Here is a 25,928-nt window from a genome sequence, read left to right as displayed (position 1 = left end):
TTAACTACTCACCTTTTCCAAAACTGAGTTCAAGGAGAGTCTTCAGGAAAGAATCCAGGTACTGCAGTTAATTCCTTGGCCAAGAAGATTTGCAATCTAAGATGTTCTTGAGGCAATGGAGAGTGAAGTGACTTGCCCAAAGTCACAAGGAGTTATCTGTGGAAAAAACATATTCGAACTCTGGCGTCCCTAGTTCTCAACCTTCTGGTTTAAGCACTAGGCTAGTCCTCCAAGCTGTAGAAGGGGAGGGGGAACCAGCTAAAGAGGAGGGAGAATGCGGATTGAAGAGAGCGAGCCGAGGGGAACGGCGAGTTAATGTTGTTGGGAATGAGTTGGGGGACGGGTAAGAAAGTCAGTGCTGGGGTGACAAACAGAATTAACACACAAGTTGAGGAACAGAGAAAGGGAGCAAGGTAAAGGGAAGAAGCTGTGTGTGGGCAGGAGAGGAAGAATGCTAGATTACATGATATAGTTTTCAGGGATTTATTGGGGTTTTTTTGGCAATTCATGAAGCCCAAGAGGAGCTGCATGCAGCACCAACTTCCTGCAGCTACTGTCACTTGAAGTAACGAGCAGAGAGACTCAGAGACCGTGGTATTGCTTCTCATATTGCAGGTTGCACGAAGTTGGCATGGCCTTCAGTTGGGACTTTCTCGGGCTCCACAGCTTGCCAAATTAAAATACCTGAAAGCCAGAAGCCCTAGGTATGGTGTTCTGTATTCCTGGGGGGGAATTCTACATCCTGTATTGCAAGTTTCCATTGTATTTTTCTGACAAATACAGACTTAAAAATATTGTGGGTAGAATTCCTTAAGGCACAGACATTGGCAAGTATACGTGGAGAGAAACCAGTGCTTGCAGGACAGCAACCCTTATCTATTGTTTCAGACCCACTATTATATTTGATTTAAATAGGACACAACGCTGGTGGTGCTGATTTAAAAAATTATAATATGAAAAACAATTTGAGAAATGGTTAATACACAGTGTCTTAAAATTGTTGGATAGCCCTCTGATAAATGTTTCGTTTACTCAAATGAGCGATGTCACCAATTAACACAGGTATAAAATAGGCAGATGGAAGATACTGCAATTGTGAAAACTGAATCATCATCATCATAAGAAACTACTTCAGATCCTCTCAAAGTTTAATTTCATGCTGTGCGTACAAGTATAGAAAGAATACACATTTTAAAAAAATTCTCTAATCACTTTTCACAAACCAATGTACAATGAAGTTACTGTGAAAAATGACCTTTAATCGCTATATTATTGTTACATTCGAAGATGTTTTTGCCACCTCTTCAGTACAATGATCCTTTATTACTTCTTTAATGAACTGTTCCACTGCTGGGAAATAACCCTGACACTGCCAGGTGTCGTTGTGGGTGCCATCGGGGAAGACGGCCAACCTTTTAGTCCGAGACGGAGAAAGTTCATAGAGCTGCTTCATCATCACCGGAGGAATCAGCTGATCAGACAGCCCAGAGATGAACAGGGAAGGCATCCTGCACTGGGAGATTTTCCTGTGTGAGAGGAACTTGTTTTTGTAGCACCACAACGGGAGGTACCTCATGGGGAAGAAGGAAAACAGTGTGCTTGCCATATGTGGGATACTAAGAAAGGTGTTCTCCATAATTATAGCAGAAATCCTATGGGTATTTTCAGAAGCTAAATGAACAGCCACCGCTCCCCCTAAAGAACGGCCAAATAAGATAATTTTAGTATTATCAAAGTCGGGCCTGGTCATCACGTAGTCTAGCACAGCTTCAGAATCTAAATAAATGCCCGCTTCGCTGGCCTCCCCTTCACTTTTCCCATAGCCTCTATAATCAACGAGTAGCAAATTAACTTTAAGGTTGACCAGCATCAACAAAGCGTTTGGCAGCCTGTGGCCAATGTTGCCCGCATTCCCATGGAAATAGATGACGGTTGGCAAATAGGCTGCATTGTTTCCAGCGTATCTCAGCAGGATAAGATTGAGTAAGACGCCATCTTTGGTTCTAATGAAAATATTCTCATAGGGTATCCCGGTCGGCATAGGGACGTAGAGGCGTGAGGAAGATGGCTGTTCAGGGAAATACAGCAAGACATCCTGGAATTTATAGAGTATGCATGCCATGGACACAAATATCAACATAAGCAAAATTATGCCTCCATACATACTGAAAGTCAATATCAAAGGTAAAAGAGAAATACGACAAAGACCCCAGGACCAGGAAGCCAAGACTAACAACCACTTTTCCGCAAAGGCCCAAAACTTCCATGACTTTTCCATTGTAGCTGTCAAAACCTGTTATACCTTAAGTATCCTGTAAAAAAAACATAAAAAAAGACAAAAAAAAATAAATTCAGAATATCAGCCTTCATACATAATTTTTAGATTTTCTTTTTAATCTTCTCCTTACTATAATTACCCAAACTCCTAGATTCATCAAAATGCGTTATTTTAACGCATTGATAACGACTGCGATAAAACGGGGCGAGTTTAGGGAAATTTTAGAATCACCGCACCAAGTGATAACATACAGCTTTGCATCGGTAGTATCGCGTGGCACAGAAAACTTATCGCACCCTGAGATAATCCCTATTTTTCGCATCTTGTGCTGAGAGAGAGAGAGAGAAAGCACCTATCTACAGGCCCTCATAGTAGTAAAGTATTTATATCTCTATAGGAGGGCCATCTAATAGCTCAAGGTGAGGTGGTGGTGGTGGTTTAGGGCCCAGTTTCTCATGTAGAGTGAGACATACAGCACAGTACACCTCGGTGAAGATTTGACATCATTTGGAACGAGGAAAGTCTCACAAAATTGCCATTTCTACTTTGTTCTCTCACCCTAGCTTGATGGACTCTATACAGGATACCATCAAGCTAGGGTGAGATAACATAGTACAAAATTTCATCTTTGTGAGACTTTCCTCACTCTAAATGATGTCAAATCTTCACTAAGGTGTACTGTGCTGTTCGTACATCTCACTCTACATGAGAAACTGGTCCCTAAACCACCACCAACACCTCACCTCGACCTATTAGATGGCCCTCCTATAGAGATATAAATAGTTGCACACTGTGAGGGCCTCCCGATTGGCTCGCTCTCTCTCTACTCCACTCCCCTTTCCTCTACTCTCCCTCCCTAAGCCTTGAAATGGCCAAAATGCAATTCTAAAAATGTATCATGAATTGGCCATTTCGAGCTTATCACACAGCCTAATGCCAGGAAAAAAAGATGTAGTTATTTCCGGCATTAAATCCCTCCGATAGCATGCGTTATGGTGTCGCACGATGCGATATTGCCCCCTCATTTTCCAAAATCCCGCCCAAACTCCTCCCTGATCCCACCCCTTTCCAAAATTTGCATTCACACCATGCATTACTGTTCTTATCGTATGCGTTAACGTATGCATTAAATGCCATAATGCATTTTGATGAATGACCCAGAAAGACCCTTGTAGCTGAATTTTCAAAGGAGTTACACATAACAGATTTAATATTCATCGAGGCAATTTTCAAAAGACATTTACCCACGTCAAGTGCACTTAACGTGGGTAAAACCTATTCCCAATTCAATGGCATATATTGTGACAATTCTCAAAAGCCCACTCACATGGGTGAAATGCATTTACACACGTAATACCTAGTTTTAAGCATGTAAATGCTTTTAAAAATTAGGCCCTTTGTTAGAGGAAGACTGAAAGATAAGCCTCGAGTAGGACCTTTGGTGCTGCTCTAGTGTGGCAGCAATCCCCCTCCCTTGGATCATCTGCACATGCCCAAAATATTAAAATGATGCACTAAAGCAACCAAAACATAAAAAAAAAGTCAGTGACTCACTTAATTGCCTAAGTTTTAAGCAGATTTAGGTGCCTACATTTCTATCTTAAAATCTAATAAATCTAGGTGCCTAAAACTTGGAAGCCTAAATTTAGGATTGCAATTCATTTTCCTATCTTTAAAGGCACCTAACATTTTTTCCTAACACCCTCCCACCACAGCCATCTGCATTTTATGAATCTGACCCTAGTCAATTTTCAAAGAGGCTTATTCAAGGGCGTAGCTCCTTTAGCTAGGTGTTGAAACTCTGGAAATGTACTTCTAAGGCTTCCCTCATTCATTCTATTATGTTAGTGTATATTTTAGTGTGCAAGTTCTATATTATATGTCTACATTCAGCATCTGAAAAGTTACTATTTCTATTGCAGTTGCTAAATATATTCAGTGCCTACTTTAAGTACTCATGTCATCCAAATATGTAATTAGAGTAAATTTCCAAAAGCTACAATCAGGTCCTATGCATGTAAAAATAAATAGTTGCATGCATATAAACAGCACGGATTTTCAGCTATTTAAAACTACACCCCCAAGTTCATAATGTGCATGCAATTTGGCTGCATAAAGCATTTCTGGGGCAGAGGGGGCCTCTTGGTTAACATCTGGAACATTTTTGCACTTGCTTCCTTCTCCTCATCAGATAAAAGCTGAAGGCAGAGGCTGCTGCTGGGCCTGACCTGGTTACCCTTTACTAGTAGGTAACACATTTTCAGAAGCTACGCCCAGGATCAGCATGCTATTTACAATAATAACGTGACGTCCTGTGCTGCGAACGGTAAGCTTAGGTATGTATATACGGCCACAGAACAAGCCAATATTCAAACCCAACCGAAGGAACAAATCTTAGGTTTGTTTGAGGATTAGGGTGTTTTGTGTGTGCTTGAAGCTGTGCGTGTAACTTTGCAGTTAAGGTGCACTAGTCAACGTTTATCCCTAGGCGATTACTTAGGTGGCAAAAGTAGTTTATTTAATTTCTGCAAAACTTCAGAAAAAAGAGGTTTATAAGTTCAGCCAGGGCATTTTATATTCAGTTGTCATTATTTATGACCTTAAAACATTTTTAAAACAGCCTTGAAGCATTATTTTGTTCTTAGATATTTATTATCTTACTTAAAATGTCTTATAATCCGCAACCTACAATAAATGATCAATGCGACCTACAGTAATACTTTCATAACATACATTAGCAATAAAATACAGATCCCAACAAGTTGCACACTATCGTCATACAGTAACTTATGAACAACAGTCACAATCTTAAACTGAAAATGATAACTCACGGGCAATCAATGCAATTCTGCAAGCTCAGGTGTACTTTGATCGCCGCGACTAACCCCCTGAACAAACGTGCTGCCATATGCTGTATTACTCGAAAAGCACGTGTGTATTTTCAGGGCGACCCTATGTATAGGATATTAGAAAAAGCTAATTGACCAAACAGTAATGATTACATTTCTGTACGAAACATTTCATGTGTCAGCTATTTTCTTAATGACATCAACACTTTGAGTTTATAAAAACACATTTCGTTGTACCTGTGATATCTGTGGTCTAACTGCTGATAGATATCTGGATAAATCGCATTCAACAACTTGCTAACATTACTATATCTGCTTGATAGTGCGAAAAATACACGTCAGAGCAGTGTAAAAGGAAAGAAAAGAAAATTATACGTAACCCCTCACACGGGTGTGGCCTATGTACTGATTAATTCTGCCTCTTTGAATCGATTTCTGAAGAGAACTATCCCTGTTAAGTAACAGACCCACCAAAGTAGAACTAGGACATCAGTAAGTAAGCTCTTAGAAACATATAGAAGCACAAGTCTATAAACAGTGCGGACTGCCTCAGAATAATACACTATACATATTTAACCTAACTCTACTTTTAAATCATCAGTGAGCTCTCTAGGGCCAGTACTGCACATGCATTAACATTGTCCCCAAGGCCCTCTTCGGGTATGTTGTGAAGGAGTCTATAGGAAACTCCCTCAGATGACCTTAAAGGACCAGGCAGAGCTGTCTTGTCCAGTGCCCCTTTAAAATTCAGACACACAGGGAACCCTGGGTGAAGGGAAGAGCCCCCACTCCAGAGTTTAAGATCTCAGGGTCTGGGAAATATAGAGGTAGGATGGAGGAGTATATTTGCATATCTACCCACACCCTGCTTATTATCAGGAGATACAGGAAATTTGGAGTCATTTTCATCTGCATGCTCCGTATTTAAAAACATCTGGGCTTTTTCAGCTTTGACCACCCCCTCTCTCTATTGGGACGTCCTAACTTATTTAGTTTGCCAGTGTCTTTTGAAGATGCCTCTCTCCGAATCATGTGCTGCTGAGCAACTTATTGGCTTTTCTCCATATTCTCGATTAAAAAATGCTCTCGCTCGCTCCTTTTTAAAAGTTAAACGCCAGCAACCTGTTCTACTCTGGTTAAGGTGTCGCCCGTCCCGTTGGCATACGCTTCCCCTTCCTCATAACACTCACCAGTTCCAACAAATCTAAGGCCCTCTTCCCCTCACCATTGTCTCGTGCAGAGCTCAGCAAATCAAACAGTACAATACGGTCTTCCGGTCTGGTTGATGCCAGTTTTCTCAGCTGTCACCACAAGGCCGGCACAATTTCAGAAACACTAGGATCTTGGGTTTTTACCCAGTTTTTCCTTGCATAGGGGGGGATAATCGTGATTGTTGAATTTAGCCCTATGAGCCAGGCCCCATGTCTCTGAGGAATGGGAAGCACATGGTCTGAGAAGCAGCATAACTTAGTACAAACGCTGCTTTCTGATACACACTGCTCCTTGAAGGTACCGAGAGAAATACCATGTACAAATTACATTAAGAACTTCCTGCAGAACTAACAGTTTTATAAAACGGCCCTGCTATTGCTGGAATTGCACTGAATTAGGAGTAAGCGGTGCCGGGCTCGCTTGGAATTTTTGTTGTGATTCGACAAATCCCAGAACTGATGTGCAAGACTTCCCTCTAGTGGTAAAATCTTACGTACGGTGGCAACAGTGGATCACGTTTAACCCCTTTGCATACAGAACGTGCGGTGGGCAAACTTTTTTTTTTTTTTAAGTAAAAAAGTAAGGCCACATTTGTGGCACCGGGTGCCAACTCAGACCTCAGGTCGGGGAAGAGGAGAGGGGTGGGACCTCCCTCACAGCTCCAGTCAGTTGTTACTCCAAGAAAAAGACAGACAGCACAACTTATACATCCAGCATCACAGGAGACATAATTTTGTCTTGTTTTATTGACAAGCATCACAAAGCCCTCTTTTTTAATTATATAGCCTGGGATTATAATATAAAAACATACTGAGGGACCACACACCCTTCCTGCCTGACTGAATTACTCTCTCAGCCAGATCTCAGCATTCCCTCCCTCCCTCTCTCTCTCTCCTCCAGCTTCCTCTTCTTCCACCCAAATGGCTGTCCCCGTCACCCACCTCTTTAATGGAGGTTTGCCAGGAGAGCAGCAATTCAGTTTTTAACGATCAGCAGGCCAGGTGAAAGGGGTCCCCCATAAGCTGTAATATGCCCGTGCCTGGTTTAGAACAGTAACTATTATTATTATCTGAACCTGGGGGTCCAACCTGAGTTAAGGTTTTGAACCCATGAGCTCAGCATCTTTGCAAATACCTTACAGTCAACATTTCAAAGGGAGATAAGGTTGTAATTAGAACATAGTAAGACGTCCACTCTGCCATGGAATAAGAGAGATGCCATCGTCACAGAGCTAATTAGTAAAGCACAAAATGTCATTGTAACACTAGTGCCTCAATTATAAGTGGAATATAAAATGAACTTCATATTTGGGTCCTATATAACACACACACACACACACACTCTTACTTGCCGCATCTTCTCCTACCTGGGCTCGGCGGGATCCTGCTCCCTCTTCCCCCACCCAGGCCCTCTCTCGTAGAAGTCCTCAGCCCCCGAGGGATGGATTCCAAGTCTCTCTCCTGGCGGTCTTCAGCCCCGGCAGGAGGGGCTCTGTTGGGGCTGTCTCGCAGCAGTCTTCAGCCAGGGGAATGGTGGTGGTGGTGCTCGGCCAGTGGCATTTGACATGCACAAAGGCAGAGATACTGTAGATAGGCAAAAAAAAACAACAAAAACAAACAAAGCAGAACATTTTAACATCCAAGGTGATCCTCCAAGGGACAACTCTGCCTCTCAACTACCAAGCTGTTATCCGCTATTGCCATACCTCATGTACTTCAATGTGTACACAAACGTGTTGTTAACATGTTGAGCTCCGATAGCTGGAAAAGCATAAAATAAATCAATAAAGGATTATAAATAGCAAAGTAAAAATCAGGCAGTCATGATACTTGGCTGAAGCCTTCCCTCAAAGGCTGAAGCCTCTGCTTCACTGCCCAGTAAGAAATCAAAACTTTAACCGCCGGGTTAACATGTTTGACAATGTTATGAGCTATTTCAAAGGCAATATAAAGAGCCCTGCAGGTCTTCTAAGGCTAGCGCATGTTGCTACTGTGCAAGTAGCACTGGTTAAATACTTGCCACAGGCAGAGAAAACTCCTTAGGGCCTTTTCACATTCCCTCCCCCTTAGAAACAAACAAAGAAGATCAGGCCCTTAGTGTATTATTTAACCATTGGTGGATGCACAGGAACAAGAAAGAAAGAAGAATGAAACAAGAAGCATGCATGTAACTGTTGCTGTTAAGGCAACGTCTCATAACCCCACCCTGCATTATGTTGGTCAAGTAATCACCTCCCCCAAATGCATTTTTCACATAACGACTCCGGGCAATATTTAAAAGCCTTTATTTACCATTCATGTATAGAACAGCTCATGGGTCCTATGTCCCAAATCTGTCATGAGGGACCCTGTAAGAAAACATTGTAAACACACGAGTTAGTTTTACCAATACAGGATTCGAGATTGCATATTACTGTCCTACAATCAACAGATCAAGTGTCCGATGTTACTCACCTTCAGCCAAACAGGTGCCCCATTAAACTCTACTGCATCAACGGCAGGAAATTCAAATCAAACAGTTACCAACAAGTATTGCTTTAAGTTTATTTGTTTAAATTCTAATTTTATTTTAAATTTTAACTTCTCACTTTATTTTAATTTGGATGCATGTTCCATTGTAAACCGCCCTGAACCATGGAGGGCGCTAGTATTTAAGCACTTTTAAATAAAATAAGATAAGAACATAAGAAATTGCCATGCTGGGTCAGACCAAGGGTCCATCAAGCCCAGCATCCCGTTTCCAACAGAGGCCAATCCAGGCCACAAGAACCTGGCAATTACCCAAACACCAAGAAGATCCCATGCTACTGATGCAATTAATAGCAGTGGCTATTCCCTAAGGAAACTTGATTAGCAGTTAATGGACTTCTCCAATCCTTTTTTAAACCCAGCTACACTAACTGCACTAACCACATCCTCTGGCAACAAATTCCAGAGCTTTATTGTGTGTTGAGTGAAAAAGAACGGAGCGCTTCCTGCGTGTGCCGCAAGACGTTTCCATTCGCCCGGTGAGAGAGAATGTGTGTGAGTGAGGGAGAGAAGAGGGGGAGGGGAGAGTGAGAGAGCAGGAGGGTGTGAGAGAGAGCATGGGTGGTAAGAGAGCAGGGTGGGGATGCCTGAGTGTGGGTTTCAGAGAGAGGGAGCCTATGAGGAGATTGTGAAGGGATTGTGTATGTGTGAGACAGAGCCTGTGTGAAGGAGTGAGATAGAGAGAGACATAGGGAGCCTGCGTGAGAGAGAAAGGGAGCTTGTGTGGGTGTGTATGCAAGAGAGAGGGAGCCTGTATGAGGGGGTGTTTATGTGGAAGGGACACTCTTACAGTGAATTTCTAGGGAAATTTTTCTGTATTAATTTAAAATGTAGTTACTTAAAGACTGTCATGTAAATTGTGTTATTTTGACCAATATAAAGTTTGCAGAATTTTAAGTTTTTGTGTGCAGAATTCCCCCAGGAGTAAACGGCTTTCTCCTAGGACAAGCAGAATAGTAATCCTCACCCATGGGTGAATCCCTAGCTACAGGCTGCTCCCCAACACAAAAGGGGACCAACAAGCACCACAACCACAGAGGGGGAGACAGCCTGAACCCAAACAAGGGGCCCTAGGCAGGGAGAGTTGGGGTCTGCACCTTAAAGAGATTCTGGAGGACAGACTGCCCGAACCTACTGTCACATCAGCCATCCCTAACCAGACAACAGTGTGACGAGAACTCCACATCGCAGCCTTGCATATCTCCTCCTTGGGGGGGGGGGGGGGGGGCCAGCAACGTTGCCATGGCTCTGACAGAACGAGCTTTGACATGACCCCCAAAATGCAGTCCCACCTGAGAATAAGAGAAGGAGATGCGATCTTCTAGCCAACGGGACAGTGTCTGTTTGGCAACGGCAGCTCCCAATCTATTCTTGTCAAAAGAAAGGAAGAGTTGAGTGGATTGTCTATGGGCTTCTGTCCACTCCAGGGAGAAGGCTAAGAGATTGTTCGCCTTGGTGCAAATGGGGCCTGGGGAAGAATGCTGGCAGGACGATTGACTGATTAAGATTAAGCAGTAACCTAGGGTGCGAACGCAATGCCACCCTGTCATGATAAAATTTAGTATAAGTTGGATAAGTCACTAAGGCCTGGAGCTCACTGAAGTGACCGCCACCAAAAATATGACCTTCCAGGTCAGGTACTTTAGGTCACAAGTATGCAGTGGCTCAAAAGGAGCTTTCATCAGCTGAGCTAGCACCACGTTGAGGTCCCAAGACACAGGAGAGGCTTCAGTTGAAGCAGGTCCCGCATGAAGCGTACAATTATAGACTGTACAGAGATGGGCAGACCATCTACACCTTGGTGGTATGCGCCAATTGCACTCAGATGAACTCTAATGGAGTTGGTTTTTAGGCCAGCCTCCAATAGGTGCAGAAGGTAAGCAGTTTTTGTGTGGAACAAAAGAAAGGGTCTAGGGTTTTTTGCTCGCACCACAGGGAAAACCTCCTCCACTTCAGAACGTAGGACTTTCTAGTGGAAGGCTTTCTAGAAGCTACCAGGTCCCGAGACATCTTCGGAAACATCAAGTGGTTGCAGAATTAACCTCTCAACATCCAGGCTGTGAGCAACAGCGCCTTGAGGTTGGGATGCCGCAGCCTGCCCTAATCCTGCGAGGCAAAAGCGTCTGAGGATGACTTGGCCGTCCGACTTGTATATGGAGCAAAACTGAGTCACCTTCCTGTTGCAGAGGAATGCAAACAAATCAACATCTGGACTTCCCCAGAGATGGAAAAATCTAATTCACCAACCCCTGGTCCAGGGACCACTTGTGGGGTCTGAAGGCTCAACTCAGCCTGTCCGCTATCACATTCTCAGCTCCAGCCAGATACATAGCCCTGAGTGCCATCCCATGGGACAGGGCCCAGGACCAGATCTGGACCACTTCCTGACACAGGAGGTAGGACACTGCGCCTCCCTGCTTGTTTACATTCCACATTGCTAATTGGTTGTCTCGCTGAATCAGGACAATTTTGTTGGACAAGCTCTGAAAGCCCATAGAGCATAACTGATCGCCCAGAGCTCCAGGCAGTTGATTTGATATTTCATTTATATTCTGCTTTTTGCACTTTTTTCAGTGCTTCAAAATGGATTACATTCAGGTACTGTAGGTATTTCCCTATCCCTAGAAGGCTTACAATCTAAATTTGTACCTGAGACAATGGGGGGTAAAGTGACTTGCCGAAGGTCACAAGGAGCAACAGCAGGACTCAAACCCTGGTCTCCTAGTTCATAGCCCACTGCTCCAACCACTAGGCTACTGAGCGCACCACCGACCCTGGATGCAGAGCCCGTCTAGATTAGCACCCTACTCCAGGCAGGGTACATCTGTATTAAGGACAATTTGGGTGGGGGAATTTGGAAAGGTACTCCCTACCACAAATTTTGAGACAACCCGCCACCAGGACAAGAAGTCCCGGAGAGCTGGAGTGATGCAGATGCGAACCTGGAGGTCCTGCGTGGCCTGGAGCCACTGCAACCTCAAGGTCCATTGGACTCTGTGCATATGTCAACGGGTCAAGAGAGAAACATGGATGGTTGCAGCCATGTGGCCGAACAGCCTCAACATGTGCTGAACTGATATCTGCTGCCTTGATGAATCACCTCTGCTATGGACTCCAAGAAATTAGCACCTACCCAAAGATAGGAGTTAATTTCTGCCAGCACCGGAGAAGTGCACAGAGAAGCAGTAAAAACTGCTTTTCTGTGCACCCTCCGACTTAATATCATGGCGATATTAAGTCGGAGGTCCCAAAAGTAAAAAAAAAGTTAAAAATAAAAAAAAAATTTTAAATCAGCCCGCGGCTTGAAAATCGGACGCTAAATTTTGCCGGCATCCGATTTCCGAACCCTTGGCTGTCAGCGGACTCGAGAACAGACGCCAGCAAAATTGAGCGTCGGCTGTCAAACCCGCTGACAGCCGCCGCTCCTGTCCAAAAAGAGGCGCTAGGAACGCGCTAGTGTCCCTAGTGCCTCTTTTTACCACGGGCCCTAATTTAAATATTTTGTTTTATTGTATCGCGTGCACAGGACACTGGCCTGTACGCTCGCCCGCTCTCCTGCGAACTTTACTGTATCGGCCTGTTTTTCCTTCTGTTTTTTTTTATTTAATTTTATTGAATTTTAACAAAATAACACAAGAATACTTGTACCAGTAATTATGTTTCGTAGGTTGTACACAAATATAGAAACAATATAAAAAAGAAAAATTCACATATGAATCCCCAAGAAAATGTATCTCATTTTTCGGAAATTGAGATTTGCATAAATAAAATAAGGAATTACCCTGGTAGACAGGCTAAATCTACATAAATGGATTTTCAATAATCTTTTCATAGCACGTGCACTTTTGGCTGCATTAGAGAGAGGCATTCTCGGGGCACATTTTGGAGATGTGTTTGTAAGCTATGCCAGTATATTTAAATTAAAAAATTGATGCATGCAATAGGAATACCACAAATGACGGTGAATGCAGGGCATCAACACAGGCATGAAACTAGTGAGAACAAGGTCGTGCCTGCTGTCCCCCCCCCCCCCCCCCGTTCTGCACCCTTGTGTCTTTATCCACACTATTACATAAAAAAAGAAAATCCCTCCTTACAAGCACCATTTAGAGGGAGAATCTGCTGGGCAGAAGAGGGGGTTGGCCAGTATATATTATATGCACATGTTCTCTGTGTTGATGAACTACAAAATTATGGAAAGTTTTAAATAAATCTCTAAAATTGTATTTAACTCTATCTATTAATTGTTTTGTTTTATTGTTTTAGCTGAGTGTACCTCACATGGTAAAGGTTCAAAACAAAACTGAGAAACAATGCAACAAGAACTGCTGTAGGCAATATTACACATTGTGCATGTGTCCCAAAAAAATGTGTGCTGTAACAATTTCAAGCCAACACCATCTATGCTGATTTGTTTTACATCCAATACGTACAGATTAAAAGCAACACTGAACAGGACAACCTTGATCTTTAGGCGACGCTTCTATACCTCCGTTAATGAGTCTCGACCAATTCCCATGCACGCCACATATTTGCCAGCATACTTTTCAAACGCAAACTGGTGCGAGAATTCAGTATCTGCACAATGCATACATTTTTTTTTTTTAAATTTTCACTTCTTTTTACAATATTGCACTGAATGTGCAGGTGTCAGCATGGCCGAGGCAAAAATATATAGTGCCCTAGGGGTGGTCAGGTCCCCAACCTGGACTTGCTTCTAAATTAGTTCTAATACATCTTGAATGGCACAGCTCTCAGATGAACCTTATGTTATGGCAACACTGAACATAACAACCTTGATTTTATACTTGTCTATCAATCTCTTTTTTTTTTTTTTTTTACTTGTTTTATATACATTGTCAATTCTGTAAACTTATATGCAGACAATGCAGGAATTTGTGTACTATTGTGCAGAATAAAAAAAAAATGTCACAACTTTTGAGTTTTGGGCTAGATTTGGTGACCAATTGGGCTGAAAAAATGTTGAGCATCTGGCAACACTGGCCATTCCTCTCTCTACCATTTCACCCCATACATCCCTCTCTGCTGCCAACTCATTTCTCACCTGTCTCCCACCTCCTCTCATTCACTCTTGCCCAAACACTCCCATCGCCCTCCTCCATCCACCCACTCTCTTGCCCCTTTTTACAGCACCAGTAACCACCACTGACTTCTGTCTTTGCTCCCTATGGTATTCAATATCCTCTCTTTTTCCTCCACCCCCCTTTTTCTCCTTGTCCCCCCCCCATCTATTCCACAGTGGTGCTGCCTCTCCCCAGTCCCCCAGGAGGCTAATCCGCAGCAGGCAAAAAAAAAATAAAATCTCTTACCTCCCGTGGTAACCTTCCAGGTTTTGTCTCCGCTTCCCAGGCAGCGACGGGATTAGGGATGCTCAGCAAGATGAAGTAGGCAGATCAGCAGCTTCGGGGGGTTCAGGGCCAAGCCAGGAGAAGAGTTCAGAAGTGGCAGCTTCGGCAGTCAGGTAGGCGGGGGCGGGGAAAGGCCGGGCTTTGTAGACAAGACAGCTCTGCTTTCTCACCGGCAGCGCGAAGAAAACGGAATCGCAGTAAATAGGGGGGAAAGCGCTCCTCCCGATGTGGCCGAACATCAGCCTCTCTTCTTCCGCGTTCTGCAGCAGCCAGCGCCTTCTGCGCCTGCGCCGCTGTTCCCTGACGCCTCCGATTGGCTGCTGCTGCTGCTGCCGATTCATCGTCCTGCGACGGCCGCCCGGGCAGCTTAAAACGACGTCAGCAGCCGCCGCCTTCCCGCAACGCTGAAGGTTTTCCCGGTGGGCGTGGCGGTCGCGTGCTGGAAGATCAGGGCCGCGCGCGCCCATTGGTGGTCAGACTTGCTTCTGCGAGGTCCTGCTGGGTGCACAACGCTCACTGTTGTAAGAGGCTCTGATGTCCGGAAGATTAAAGTGACCGAGGCTCAGGTACTGTGAATGTTAACCTTTTCTAAGCGGATTGCTAAGGGCGAGCACTATTTTATTGTATCTGTTTTCACTGACGTCGTTTGAAGCGATTTTCATAGTGGGAACAGACCGGCATTACTTTTTTTTTTTTTTTTTAGCATTTTACCCGCGTTAGTAGATACTTTCGGTACTAGGGCAGAGATCTGGTTTTTTGTTTATCCACGGCAAGTGCAGACACGCCTTGCTCTGCTTCCGCATGGGGTGGATTTTTTTTTTTTTTTTGCCCCTATAACTTCCGCCCCTGGAAGGCCACGAGCTGGTTGGGGGTTTTAAGGATATCCCTTACATGCATTGGCACGATCGGTTAAGAATAACCGGAAAATCCGATCGGTTTGTACTTGTATGCTTATTCTCGTCTGCGTATTTTGTGTGAATTATTTCACTGGAGTCATGCTATGCTTTATAAATTGTATTCGGTGGGATGCAAAAACACAGATTGCGCTCATTTTCACTTATCTCCAGTGGGAACGCTTAGTTCACTGTTGAGTCTGCTTTTTGTTTAAAAAAGATGAGCAAAAGGCGCATATACTAGAACGGTACATGAAGACCCCATGACTCGTCCAGGATGCCGGTTTGGGTTTTTGGTTTTGGGGGGGGGGGGGTTGTTTTTTGGTTGTTTTTTTTGTTGTTTGTTTTGTTTTTTTGCTGTAACACCACTGACCTTGCTTGATCGGTCGTTACCTTCACTTTCTAGGCATCCGGGGGGACGAAGGACAGGCAAATGCATTTCACTCTCACTGTTCCCCGGCTGTATGTTTGACAGCACTTAGCCCGTAGGCAATAGAACCGCAGCGGTTCTGTTTGGAGATGGAAGGAAACATTTATTTATTTTATTTATTTATTTATTTAAAATTTTTATATACCGACATTCATCCAGGATATCACATCGGTTTACAGTGTAACACAAACAAACGCCAGGCATGGCGCTTTACATTGAACAAATAAAACAAGTTAACAAATGAATAAATGAGGGTGTGAATAACAAGGGGAAATTTGCATTAAATAATCAACGAGGTTTGTAAATATATACATATGTACAAAAGGAAGACACTAAGAGATAAGCAGTTTAGGGGTGCTAGGAGGAGAGGGGGGAGTGGCGAGCAGAGGGAAGGGAACGAGGTGAGGGGGGGAGAAAAAGGTAGAAGGGCGAAGTGAGGGGATAGAGGGGCAGAGGAGAGGAAGGGTGGCATTTCACACGGCCTTCCTGATTTTCTTCTGTGGCTTGGTGTTACACCGAAGTGCAGGAGCCATTAATGGAAAGGAAAAGGTAGAGTAGCTCTGGGGAAAGGGTGTTAGGAAGCCTCTTTTACCTCCCTACAACCCTTGCTGTTGCACATTGTGAGGCAGCTCGGGTGGAGGAATGATAGAGGCAGCATGGATTCACCAGGGGAAGATCCTGTCGGACAAATCTGATTGACTTTTTTGACTGGGTAACCAAGGAATTGGATCGAGGAAGAGCACTCGATGTCATCTACTTGGACTTCAGCAAAGCTTTTGATACGGTCCCGCACAGGAGGCTGGGGAATAAAATGAGAAGCTTAGGAGTGAGTGCCGAGGTGGTGGCCTGAATTGCAAACTGGTTGATGGACAGAAGACAATGTGTGATGGTAAATGGAACTCTCTCTGAAGAGAGAGCGGTTTTAAGCTGTGTACCGCAAGGATCGGTGTTGGGACCGGTCCTGTTCAATATATTTGTGAGCGACATTGCGGACGGGATAGAAGGTAAGATTTGTCTTTTTGCGGATGGCACTAAGATCTGTAACGGAGTGGAGAGAATGAGACTGGATTTAAGGAAACTGGAAGAGTGGTCGAAGATATGGCAGTTGCGATTCAATGCCAAGAAGTGCAGAGTCATGCACATGGGGTGTGGAAATCCGGAAGAACTGTATTCGATGGGGGGGTGAAGGGCTGATGTGCACGGAGCAGGCGAAAGACCTTAGGGTGATAAGTGTCTAATGATCTGAAGACGGCGAAACAATGTGATAGCTAAAATCAGAAGAATGCTGGGCTGCATAGAGAGAGGAATATCGAGTAAGAAAAGGGAAGTGATTATCCCCTTGTACAGGTCCTTGGTGAGGCCTCACCTGGAGTACTGTGTTCAGTTCTGGAGACCGTATCTTCGAAGGGACAGAGACAGGATGGAGGCGGTCCAGAGAAGGGCGACCAAAAAGGTGGATGGTCTTCATCGAATGACTATGAGGAGAGATTGAAGAATCTTTATATGTACGCCCTGGAGGAAAGGAGAAGCTGGGGTGATATGATACCGACTTTCAGATACTTGAAAGGTTTTAATGATCCAAAGACAACGACAAACCTTCTCCGTTGCAAAAAAAATCAGTAGAACCAGGGGTCACTATTTGAAACTCCAGGGAGGAAGACTCATAACCAATGTCAGGAAGTATTTCTTCACGGAGAGGGTGGTTGCCTGGAACGCCCTTTCGGAGGAAGTGATGAAGACCAAAACTGTGAAGGATTTCAAAGGGGTGTGGGATAAATACTGTGGATCCATAAAGTCTAGAGGATGTGAATGAAGAGAAGAAGCATGGGGTGGCTTGCGGGAATGATGGCTACTACCTGGAGATTAATATCCTTATTCAATAAACATACACATGGTTAATGCGACTCAAACATTGTTCTATGCTTCAACGGCAAGAGGAAATGTGGAAAAAAGGATTAGCATCCACATAAAAGCTGGGGAGTAGCTTGCTTGTTATGGCGGTTACTACCCCAAACCAAAAATGCCTGATACGTCACTTTCAATGCATATCCAACATAGCTCTCTGCTTCAATGGCAGGGGGAATGAAGAAAAGATGATTTGTATTCAAACAACCAACAAGGACTGAATTACATAGTCTGGGTAAAACAAATAAGCATGGGTGTGGCTTGCTTGTTACAGCGGTTACTACCCCAAATCAAGCCTGATACTTCACTTAGAATACATATCCAGCACAGCTCACTGCTTCAATGACAGGGGAAATGAAGAAAAGAGGATTTGTATTCAACCAACAAGGACTGAGTTGCACAGGCTGGGTAAACAAACGTGGGAGTAGCTTGCTTATTACGGCGGTTACTACCCCAAACCAGCTAGACACTTAGATGCAGCTCCAGTACTACTTCTACGATGGCAGGGGTGGAAGGGAAATAGAACCAAAAAAGTTATTTAAAGGGACAAGAGTAACAGAAAAGTATGAAAAAAATAAGTGTGAAAGCTTGCTGGGCAGACTGGATGGGCCGTTTGGTCTTCTTCTGCCGTCATTTCTATGTTTGTAGGGAAGGAGATAAAGGAAGTGCCAAAGACAGTATGGTGGTCCTTGGGGAGCAAGAAGGATGCAAGACAGCTCAGGGACAGAGGCGGGTACATGATAACTGTGTGTACTAATACAAAAGGTTTGGGGTGGGAAAAGGGCCTGGAGGAAGTTTGGGAGAGTGGATAGAGAGCTGCAAGAGCCAGGGAAGTGAAGTGTAGTTTGGAGTAGGGAGAAGAACTTGGTTGGGAGGGTTAGAAGAAAATGGAGGAGTAGCCTAGTGGTTAGAGCAATGGACCATGAACCAGGATTCAAATCCCACTGCTGCTTATTTTATTATTTCTTTTAAAATATTTATTGCCTGCCCTTCCTACATTCAAAGTGGGTTACAAAAAACATTCATATTAAAATTACATTGAAACAGATAGAAAAACAACACCAAATACATCAAAAGCACTACAAGGCTCAGCTATCTATCAGCCATGGTGACTTTGGAGTACACCTTGGATGGAGTACACCTTGGATGGAGTACACCTTGGGTGGAGTACACCTTGGGTGGAGTACACCTTGGGTGGAGTACACCTTGGATGGAGTACACCTTTTTGAATAGGTGGGTTTTGAGAGCGTTTTGGAAAACTTTGGTTCTGCCATTCTTCAGATCTCTTCTGGGAGGGTGTTCCATAGGAGAGGACCAGCAGCAGAAAGGGCAGGTTCTTCATTTCCTTCAAAATGAATTGCTCATGAATGAACACCCAGTAGTCCCTGATTCAGGGCCGGCGGAGCCACTAAGCAAACTAGGTCTGGCCCTAGGGCGCCGATCATTAGGGGGGGCACAGGCAAGGCTGGCTCTATAATGAGGCAGGGTGAGGCAGCCACTTCAGGGGGCAGAATTTTGAAGGGGCAAAACGTGCCCCTTCAAAATTCTGCCCAGCTTCTGCCTCACCTGGCCGTCGCTCCGCCCCCGCCCCACGACTCGCGAAAGCCCCTGGTGGTCCAGCTGGGAGCCCAGGAGCGATCTGTCACTTCCAGGCCGACGGCTGCCACTAACCAAAATGGCGCCGGTCATCCATTGCCCCTACCATGTGACAGAGGCCGGCCAATGGCACCGGTAGCCCCTGTCACATGGTAGGAGCTGAAGGCAGTACATTGCCTTGAGACACCCCTTAATGAGGGTGGGGGCATGACCGGAGGTGGGGGCCAGGCGCAAGGCGGAAGATGCCTAGGGTGCCTAATCCCCCCCCCTTGCACCGGCCCTGCCTTGATTGGAAGATTACAGGGTTCTGGCAGGAGTGTGACTTTCTAACATAGCTGCAATCCATGCTGACAGAATATTATGTAAAGGGATATGAATAGGAACAGCAAGCTTCTATGGTATCTGAAATGAAATTGGTAGCAAGTGTAGCGTTTGCAGTACAGGAGAGAGGTGGTCGCATGTAGATGTTCCAGTCTGCAGCCTGGCTGAGGAATTTTGAACAATTTTGTAGAGGGTAAATTTTTGTATAGGCCAGAACCTGGTGAAAAGAGAATTGTAGTAATCCAGTCTAGAAAAGAGTAAGTGATTGGAGAACCGTTTGAAAGTCGGGGGATCTAGTAATGGTTTCAGGTGCTGTAAGAGCCGTAATTTGAAGAAAGATGATTGCACAAGAGCCTTCATGTGAGCATGCATTAAAAGAGAAGGTTCGACTCTTTTCGCTATGAATATATTCTGGTTTCTGAAAACTTTCTGGAATATGAGAGAGGGGAAACACATAATGCAAGGATGAAAACTTTAGAATTTTTAGCCAGTTATTCTGTTCTGTGCCTTTTGCGCTGCATCAGTGTGCTAGTGAGATGATCCTTGATTGTCGTGTGGATGTCCAGACGGGACAGCATAGTGGAATCATATTCCCGACGTGTGCATATTATAAAATCTGCTAGCCGCTCGTGTGAGGGGGAGGGGAAATGTAAAAAGCTGCACATGGCGATGCGATAGACCCTAATCCCTGTTCCCTCCCAGTCCACTCCTTTTTCGGCAAGTCTTTCTTCTATACGTACCGGGAGATTTGTACGGGGCCGCAGGCCTTTGAAAATGTGCACGCGGAGCCTGGCAACGAGCATATAGGTACAGGCGCGCGTAGGCCTATAATTTCTTTGAAAATGAATGCCCCTGAATGTAAGTATGTGAAGATGTTTCTGTGAACATTATGTAATTCAAAGAGACACTTTTGTTAATATAATTGTATGAAACCATAAAGCACACATCATAAGAACATTAGAAATTGCCATGCTGGGTCAGACCAAGGGTCCATCAAGCTCAGCATCCTGTTTCCAACAGTGGCCAATCCAGGCCATAAGAACCTGGCAAGTACCCAAACACTAAGAAGATCCCATGCTATTGATGCAATTAATAGCAGTGGCTATTCCCTAAGTATAATTGATTAATAGCCGTTAATGGACTTCTCCTCCAAGAACTTATCCAAACCTTTTTTGAACCCAGCTACACTAACTGCACTAACCACATCCTCTGGCAACAAATTCCAGAGCTTTATTGTGCGTTGAGTGAAAGAGTTTTCTCCGATTAGTCTTAAATGTGCTACTTGCCAACTTCATGGAATGCCCCCTAGTCCTTCTATTATTCGAAAGTGTAAATAACCGAGTCACATCTACTCGTTCAAGACCTCTCATGATCTTAAAGACCTCTATCATATCCCCCCTCAGCCGTCTCTTCTCCAAGCTGAACAGCCCTAACCTCTTCAGCCTTTCCTCATAGGGAAGCTGTTCCATCCCCTTTATCATTTTGGTTGCCCTTCTTTGTACCTTCTCCATCACAATTATATCTTTTTTGAGATGCGGCGACCAGAATTGTACACAGTATTCAAGGTGCGGTCTCACCATGGAGCGATACAGAGTCATTATGACATTTTCTGTTTTATTCACCATTCCCTTCCTAATATTCTGTTTGCTTTTTTGACTGCTGCAGCACACTGAGCCGACGATTTCAATGTGTTATCCACTATGACGCCTAGATCTCTTTCCTGGGTGGTAGCTCCTAATATGGAACCTAACATCAAAACACACTTATTTCACTCATAGTTTTTAGTAGTCTGCCTCACAGTGGACAATAAGCAAACTGAAATACTGTTAAAACGCTATTATCTGGCACTTTAACATCCAGAGAGGTGGGGTTTTATTAGGGAGCTGAGTAGGGGTTTTTTTTTGTTTTTTTTCTCTGCTGTTTTGCTCATTGTAGCCTTATCCCCTCTACTCCTGTTCCCTGCAAAACATGGAAGAGACAGGAGGAGAAATGACTGGATTAGAGAACGGAGTAGCTTTTCTCTGCTCTGTGCTGTGTCCACCCTTTCTCTCCTGTTTCCTGCATGCTGCTGCCTGGGAGAGGAGGGGCAGGAGTCTGGAGCAGAGCGCTACTATCTGTTAACCAGTGTCTTTGATTAAGCACTGCCTCTTTTCACAGGAATGACAGATAATAGTTTCTACTGTATTACCAATACAGAAGGGATGTTTTTTGTCTGGAATTTATTTTAACTGGGTAGAACTTTTCTAACTTTAGGATCAGGTTAGAAAGTGATTTCTATTGTACATGCTGCTAATCGATGAATGCATATCTTTCTATATTTTTTTACAGTAAAATATACGGAATCCTAATGCCTGAAACATCTGCCCTAGAGCCCGTGACGAGAACTGTGGCATCACAAGTGCCATTTGCGGATCTGTGTAGGACACTGGAGAAAATTCAAAAAAGTAAACCCCGACCAGATAAAATTAAGCATTTTAAGGAATTTGTAGCTGCATGGCGAGATTACCACGATGCCCTTCATAAAGACGACATTAGCACTACAGACTCATTTTATCCTGCAATGCGACTCATCCTTCCACAGCTGGAAAGGGAGAGAATGGCTTATGGGATTAAAGAAGTTATGCTCGCCAAGCTTTATATTGAAGTACTTGGGTTACCTAAAGAGGGCAAAGATGCATCAAAGCTTCTGAATTACAGAGCCCCTACTGGCTCACACGGTGAGGTTGGAGACTTCGCGATGATCGCTTATTTTGTGCTGAAGCCTAGATGCCCAAAAAAAGGCACCCTGACCATACAACAAGTGAATGATGTTTTAGATTCAATTGCTAACAATAATACCCTGAAAAAGCGAGACATTGTGAAGAATAGCCTCCTTAAGTTAATAAGCCAGAGCACTGCCCTTGAACAGAAGTGGTTGATTCGAATGATTATAAAGGACATGAAACTTGGGATTAGTCAACAAACTATATTTTCTGTTTTTCACCCAGATGCTGCTGAATTGCATAGTGTCACAACCGACTTGGAAAAAGTCTGCACGCAATTGCATAACCTTTCCGTGTCCCTTACTGACGTATCCATCATGCTGTTCTCTGCTTTTAAACCAATGCTTGCTTCTATTGCTAATATTCAACACATTGAGAAGCAAATGCACCATCAAAGTTTCTACATCGAAACTAAACTTGATGGTGAACGTTTACAGATGCACAAAGATGGGGATGTATATAAGTATTTTTCTCGAAATGCGTATGATTACACTCATCAGTTTGGGGCTTCTCCCCTTGAGGGATCCTTGACTCCATTTATTCATAATGTTTTCAAAACTAATGTGCAAAATTGCATTCTTGATGGTGAAGTGATGGCTTACAATCCCAGTGCACAAACATTTATGCAAAAGGGAAGCAAATTTGATATTAAAAGAATGGTGGATGATTCTGATCTGCAAACATGCTATTGCGTGTTTGATGTATTAATGTTGAATGACCAGAAGTTGGCCCGTGAGACGTTGAGGAAAAGATACGAGGTGCTCCAAGATCTGTTTACACCTATAGTTGGCAGAATTCAAATTGTGCATAAAAGTGATGCCAGCACCCAGAAGAATGTTGTGGATGCTCTAAATGAAGCGATAGATAATAGGGAGGAAGGAATCATGGTTAAAGATCCTATGTCTACTTACAAGCCAGACAAACGTGGAGAAGGGTGGGTGAAAATCAAGCCAGAGTATGTGACCGGTTTGATGGATGAACTTGATATTTTAATTGTTGGCGGGTACTGGGGCAAAGGATTACGTGGTGGAATGATGTCTCACTTCCTGTGTGCTGTGGCCGCCCCTCCCCTTGCTGGTGAGAAACCTTCAGTGTTTCACTCCATTTGCCGTGTAGGTTCTGGTTACACAATGAAAGAACTGTATGATCTTAGTTTGAAATTATCTCCTCACTGGAAGCCTTACCATAAACAAAATCCCCCTTTAAGTATTTTGTGTGCACTTGAGAAGCCTGAAGTATATATTGAGCCTTGCAATTCTGTGATTGTTCAAGTTAAAGCAGCTGAAATAGTTTCGAGTGACGTGTACAAAACGGGCTGCACTTTACGTTTCCCTCGTATCGAAAAGATAAGGGAAGACAAAGAGTGGCATGAGTGTATGACTGTGAAAGATCTGAATGAACTCCGAGCCAGAGCTTCAGGAAAGTTAGCATCCAGGCACGTAGACGTCCTCAATGAACCTCATGAAAAGAAACGTAAAACTGTAACGAAAAGTAGTAAAGTGATAGACATTATTGAGCACCTTAAAGCCCCTGATCTTTCTACGGTAAAGAAAGTTTCAGATATTTTTGAAGACCTTGAGTTTTGTGTAATGAGTGGAACTCATGACCATTCAAAATCTGAGCTGGAGAACAAGATAACCGGATGCGGAGGCCTAGTGGTACAAAACCCTGGGCAAGATACTTACTGTGTTGTCGCAGGGGTAGAGAATGTAAGAGTAAGAAACATCATCTCGTCAAATAAAAATGATGTTGTGACAGTTGAGTGGCTCCTGCAGTGTATTGATGCCAACAAGCATGTGGCATGGCTACCTTGTCATATGATTCACATGTGTCCCTCTACAAAGCAACATTTTGCCTTAGAATATGACCGCTATGGTGACAGTTACCTTATGGATATTGATCTGGCCCAGCTAAAGGATATATTCCACAGAATGACTACTAATAAAATAATTCCTGTCGGCATGATTGCTGACTTAGAGCAGGGTTACTCTTGGGACAACCTTTCTTTCAATATATTTAGACACTGCAGAGTTTTTTTGGATATCTATGCTGCCATCAATAATCCCACCACCAAAATCCATGCATCAGCATTGGAAATTAAGGCCTTTGAGCTGCGGTTATATGGGGCAAATATTGTTCCGTGTCTAGAAGAGGGAGTGTCTCATGTAATTGTTGGGGATGATCATACGCGTGTGGCAAAAATAAAAGCTCTCAGGAGAACATTTGTAAAGAAATTCAAAATTGTTTCTGAACTCTGGGTAACCCATTCAGTGAGAGAAGGCAAATGGCAGGGTGAAGACAAATATTTAATTTAGAGTATACGCTGTTGACGTCGTAATATAGCTGCTCGTTTTTTGCTAATCAACAAGTGATTTTGGTATTAGCGCATACGCGAAAATAAACTTTTAAATCTCTAGATCCAGAGCTCTTAACAACATAGTATCTTGTAGTCAAATAGCTAGGAAGTAGGGTTTTTATTATATGAAAAAACAAGTCTTTATTCTTTTAATATAATTTTCCTTCCATCTTTACAAAAAGACAGAAGGCTCAAAAGCTAATTTAAAAAAAAACAATTTTCTTCAGTTTTGTTGTAGAGTACTCTCCATTGGTTACCTCCACAGTATACCATGGTGGCAAAAGGAAATAGTCTCAAATTTTTGAGACTTTATTTTCAGGGGTGACATATTTAAAATGAAAAAGATATAAGAAAATGTTTGTAAAATAGCCTCCAATCCATTTTGGCTAAAAATGTAATGCATTCAAAATTTTGGTCTGCTGATATTTGGTCTTGACCTGTATATTAGAAATATTTTTCTACATGTGTACATTTTTATTTTCTCTGTTTAACACAACTGTGGGGGTTTTTTCATTTTTTCCTTCTGTTCTTAATATAATAACATCTGCCTGTTAGAAAATAGGGTATTTTTATGAAAAGTGGTGATAAAATAAGGAAACTAGCCATGACTGTTAAAAATAGAATTCCTGAGTATTAGATGCATGGTTTTGAAAACTTGCTTTTGTTTCTAAGGAACATAAATCATGCCTTCCACTAAAGATGAACCATTTTTTTGCTTTACAAAAATCTAAGAGGGAATTTAAATAATATCTAAACTAAGCTCCACTAGCGTTTTTGGTTTTTTTTTAATTCCCTTCTAAAGTAAAATTTCTCCAGTGTTAGGTCTAGTATTTCTATTCTGTGCTAAGATACTCTTAAAAACTATAAAATTCTTTCCCCATGTCCAACTACTCCCCACTGAGGTGGAAGGGGCTGGTGGAGAGATGCTGTTTTACCTTAAGTTAACTCTTATTCTCTTCAAGGTTTCTGTCAGTGACCCCCCCACAACCAGACATGGTGACAGTCTCGCACTGTTCTCAAGCACGTGCCTCTGTTACCAAGCTGCTGTGACCTGTTGTATGTATATTTGACTTTGTTAATGGTGTACATTGCATATTGACTATTCTGTCTGCTGGATTGCTTCTCAAGTTGAAGTTTGCCTGTATTCATCATCTTGTTAGTTTTTATTTAACCCTAAATAAAGGAATTTTAAAATTATGACTGTCTCTAAAATACTGAGCTTCTAATGAGAGATCAGCTTGGTTTATTTAAAATCATTTAACTGATCAAAGTGTGTCAGAATTACACAGAGCAAGCTGTCCCATAACCTCAAAGTAAGATCTCACCCCCAAAAATGAAGCACACAAACCAAACCTACAAGAACCATATTGTCAGTGAGCAAAATGGCATCGGTGATAGGGCTGTAGCTACGCCCTTAATCCCAGACTTC

At 43.3% G+C, this 25,928-nt stretch overlaps 2 protein-coding genes across 4 annotated transcripts; one reads left to right on the top strand and one right to left on the bottom strand.

Annotated features, from left to right (window-relative positions):
• Positions 1 to 931: 931 nt before the first annotated feature.
• On the bottom strand, positions 932 to 14,564 carry ABHD13 (abhydrolase domain containing 13). Of its 3 annotated transcripts, XM_029604546.1 has the most exons (6): positions 14,198 to 14,564; positions 8,631 to 8,686; positions 8,045 to 8,099; positions 7,706 to 7,922; positions 5,110 to 5,230; positions 932 to 2,312 (listed from the first exon to the last, which is right to left on the bottom strand). In XM_029604546.1, the coding sequence occupies exon 6, from the start codon at positions 2,276 to 2,278 to the stop codon at positions 1,265 to 1,267; it is 1,014 nt and encodes a 337-aa protein (XP_029460406.1). In that variant the 5' UTR covers positions 2,279 to 2,312; positions 5,110 to 5,230; positions 7,706 to 7,922; positions 8,045 to 8,099; positions 8,631 to 8,686; positions 14,198 to 14,564; the 3' UTR covers positions 932 to 1,264. The 3 variants fall into 3 exon arrangements, with proteins under 3 accessions (XP_029460406.1, XP_029460408.1, XP_029460409.1); XM_029604548.1 differs by lacking the exon at positions 5,110 to 5,230; XM_029604549.1 differs by lacking the exon at positions 8,045 to 8,099.
• Positions 14,565 to 14,640: 76 nt separating this feature from the next.
• On the top strand, positions 14,641 to 25,696 carry LIG4 (DNA ligase 4). The gene is made up of 2 exons (XM_029604545.1): positions 14,641 to 14,802; positions 21,710 to 25,696. The coding sequence occupies exon 2, from the start codon at positions 21,729 to 21,731 to the stop codon at positions 24,456 to 24,458; it is 2,730 nt and encodes a 909-aa protein (XP_029460405.1). The 5' UTR covers positions 14,641 to 14,802; positions 21,710 to 21,728; the 3' UTR covers positions 24,459 to 25,696.
• The last annotated feature ends 232 nt before the right edge of the window (positions 25,697 to 25,928 follow it).

Source organism: Rhinatrema bivittatum, chromosome 5 (assembly GCF_901001135.1).
Source record: "Rhinatrema bivittatum chromosome 5, aRhiBiv1.1, whole genome shotgun sequence".
Taxonomy (NCBI): Eukaryota; Metazoa; Chordata; class Amphibia; order Gymnophiona; family Rhinatrematidae; genus Rhinatrema; species Rhinatrema bivittatum.
Note: the sequence above shows the minus strand (reverse complement) of the source record. Positions and strands in the feature narration are given on the sequence as shown.

What these genes read in the sequence shown, in the direction of transcription:
- LIG4 (XM_029604545.1), top strand. Translation starts at nt 21,729, where the DNA reads ATGCCTGAAACATCTGCCCTAGAGCCCGTGACGAGAACTGTGGCATCA.
- ABHD13 (XM_029604546.1), bottom strand. Translation starts at nt 2,278, where the DNA reads ATGGAAAAGTCATGGAAGTTTTGGGCCTTTGCGGAAAAGTGGTTGTTA.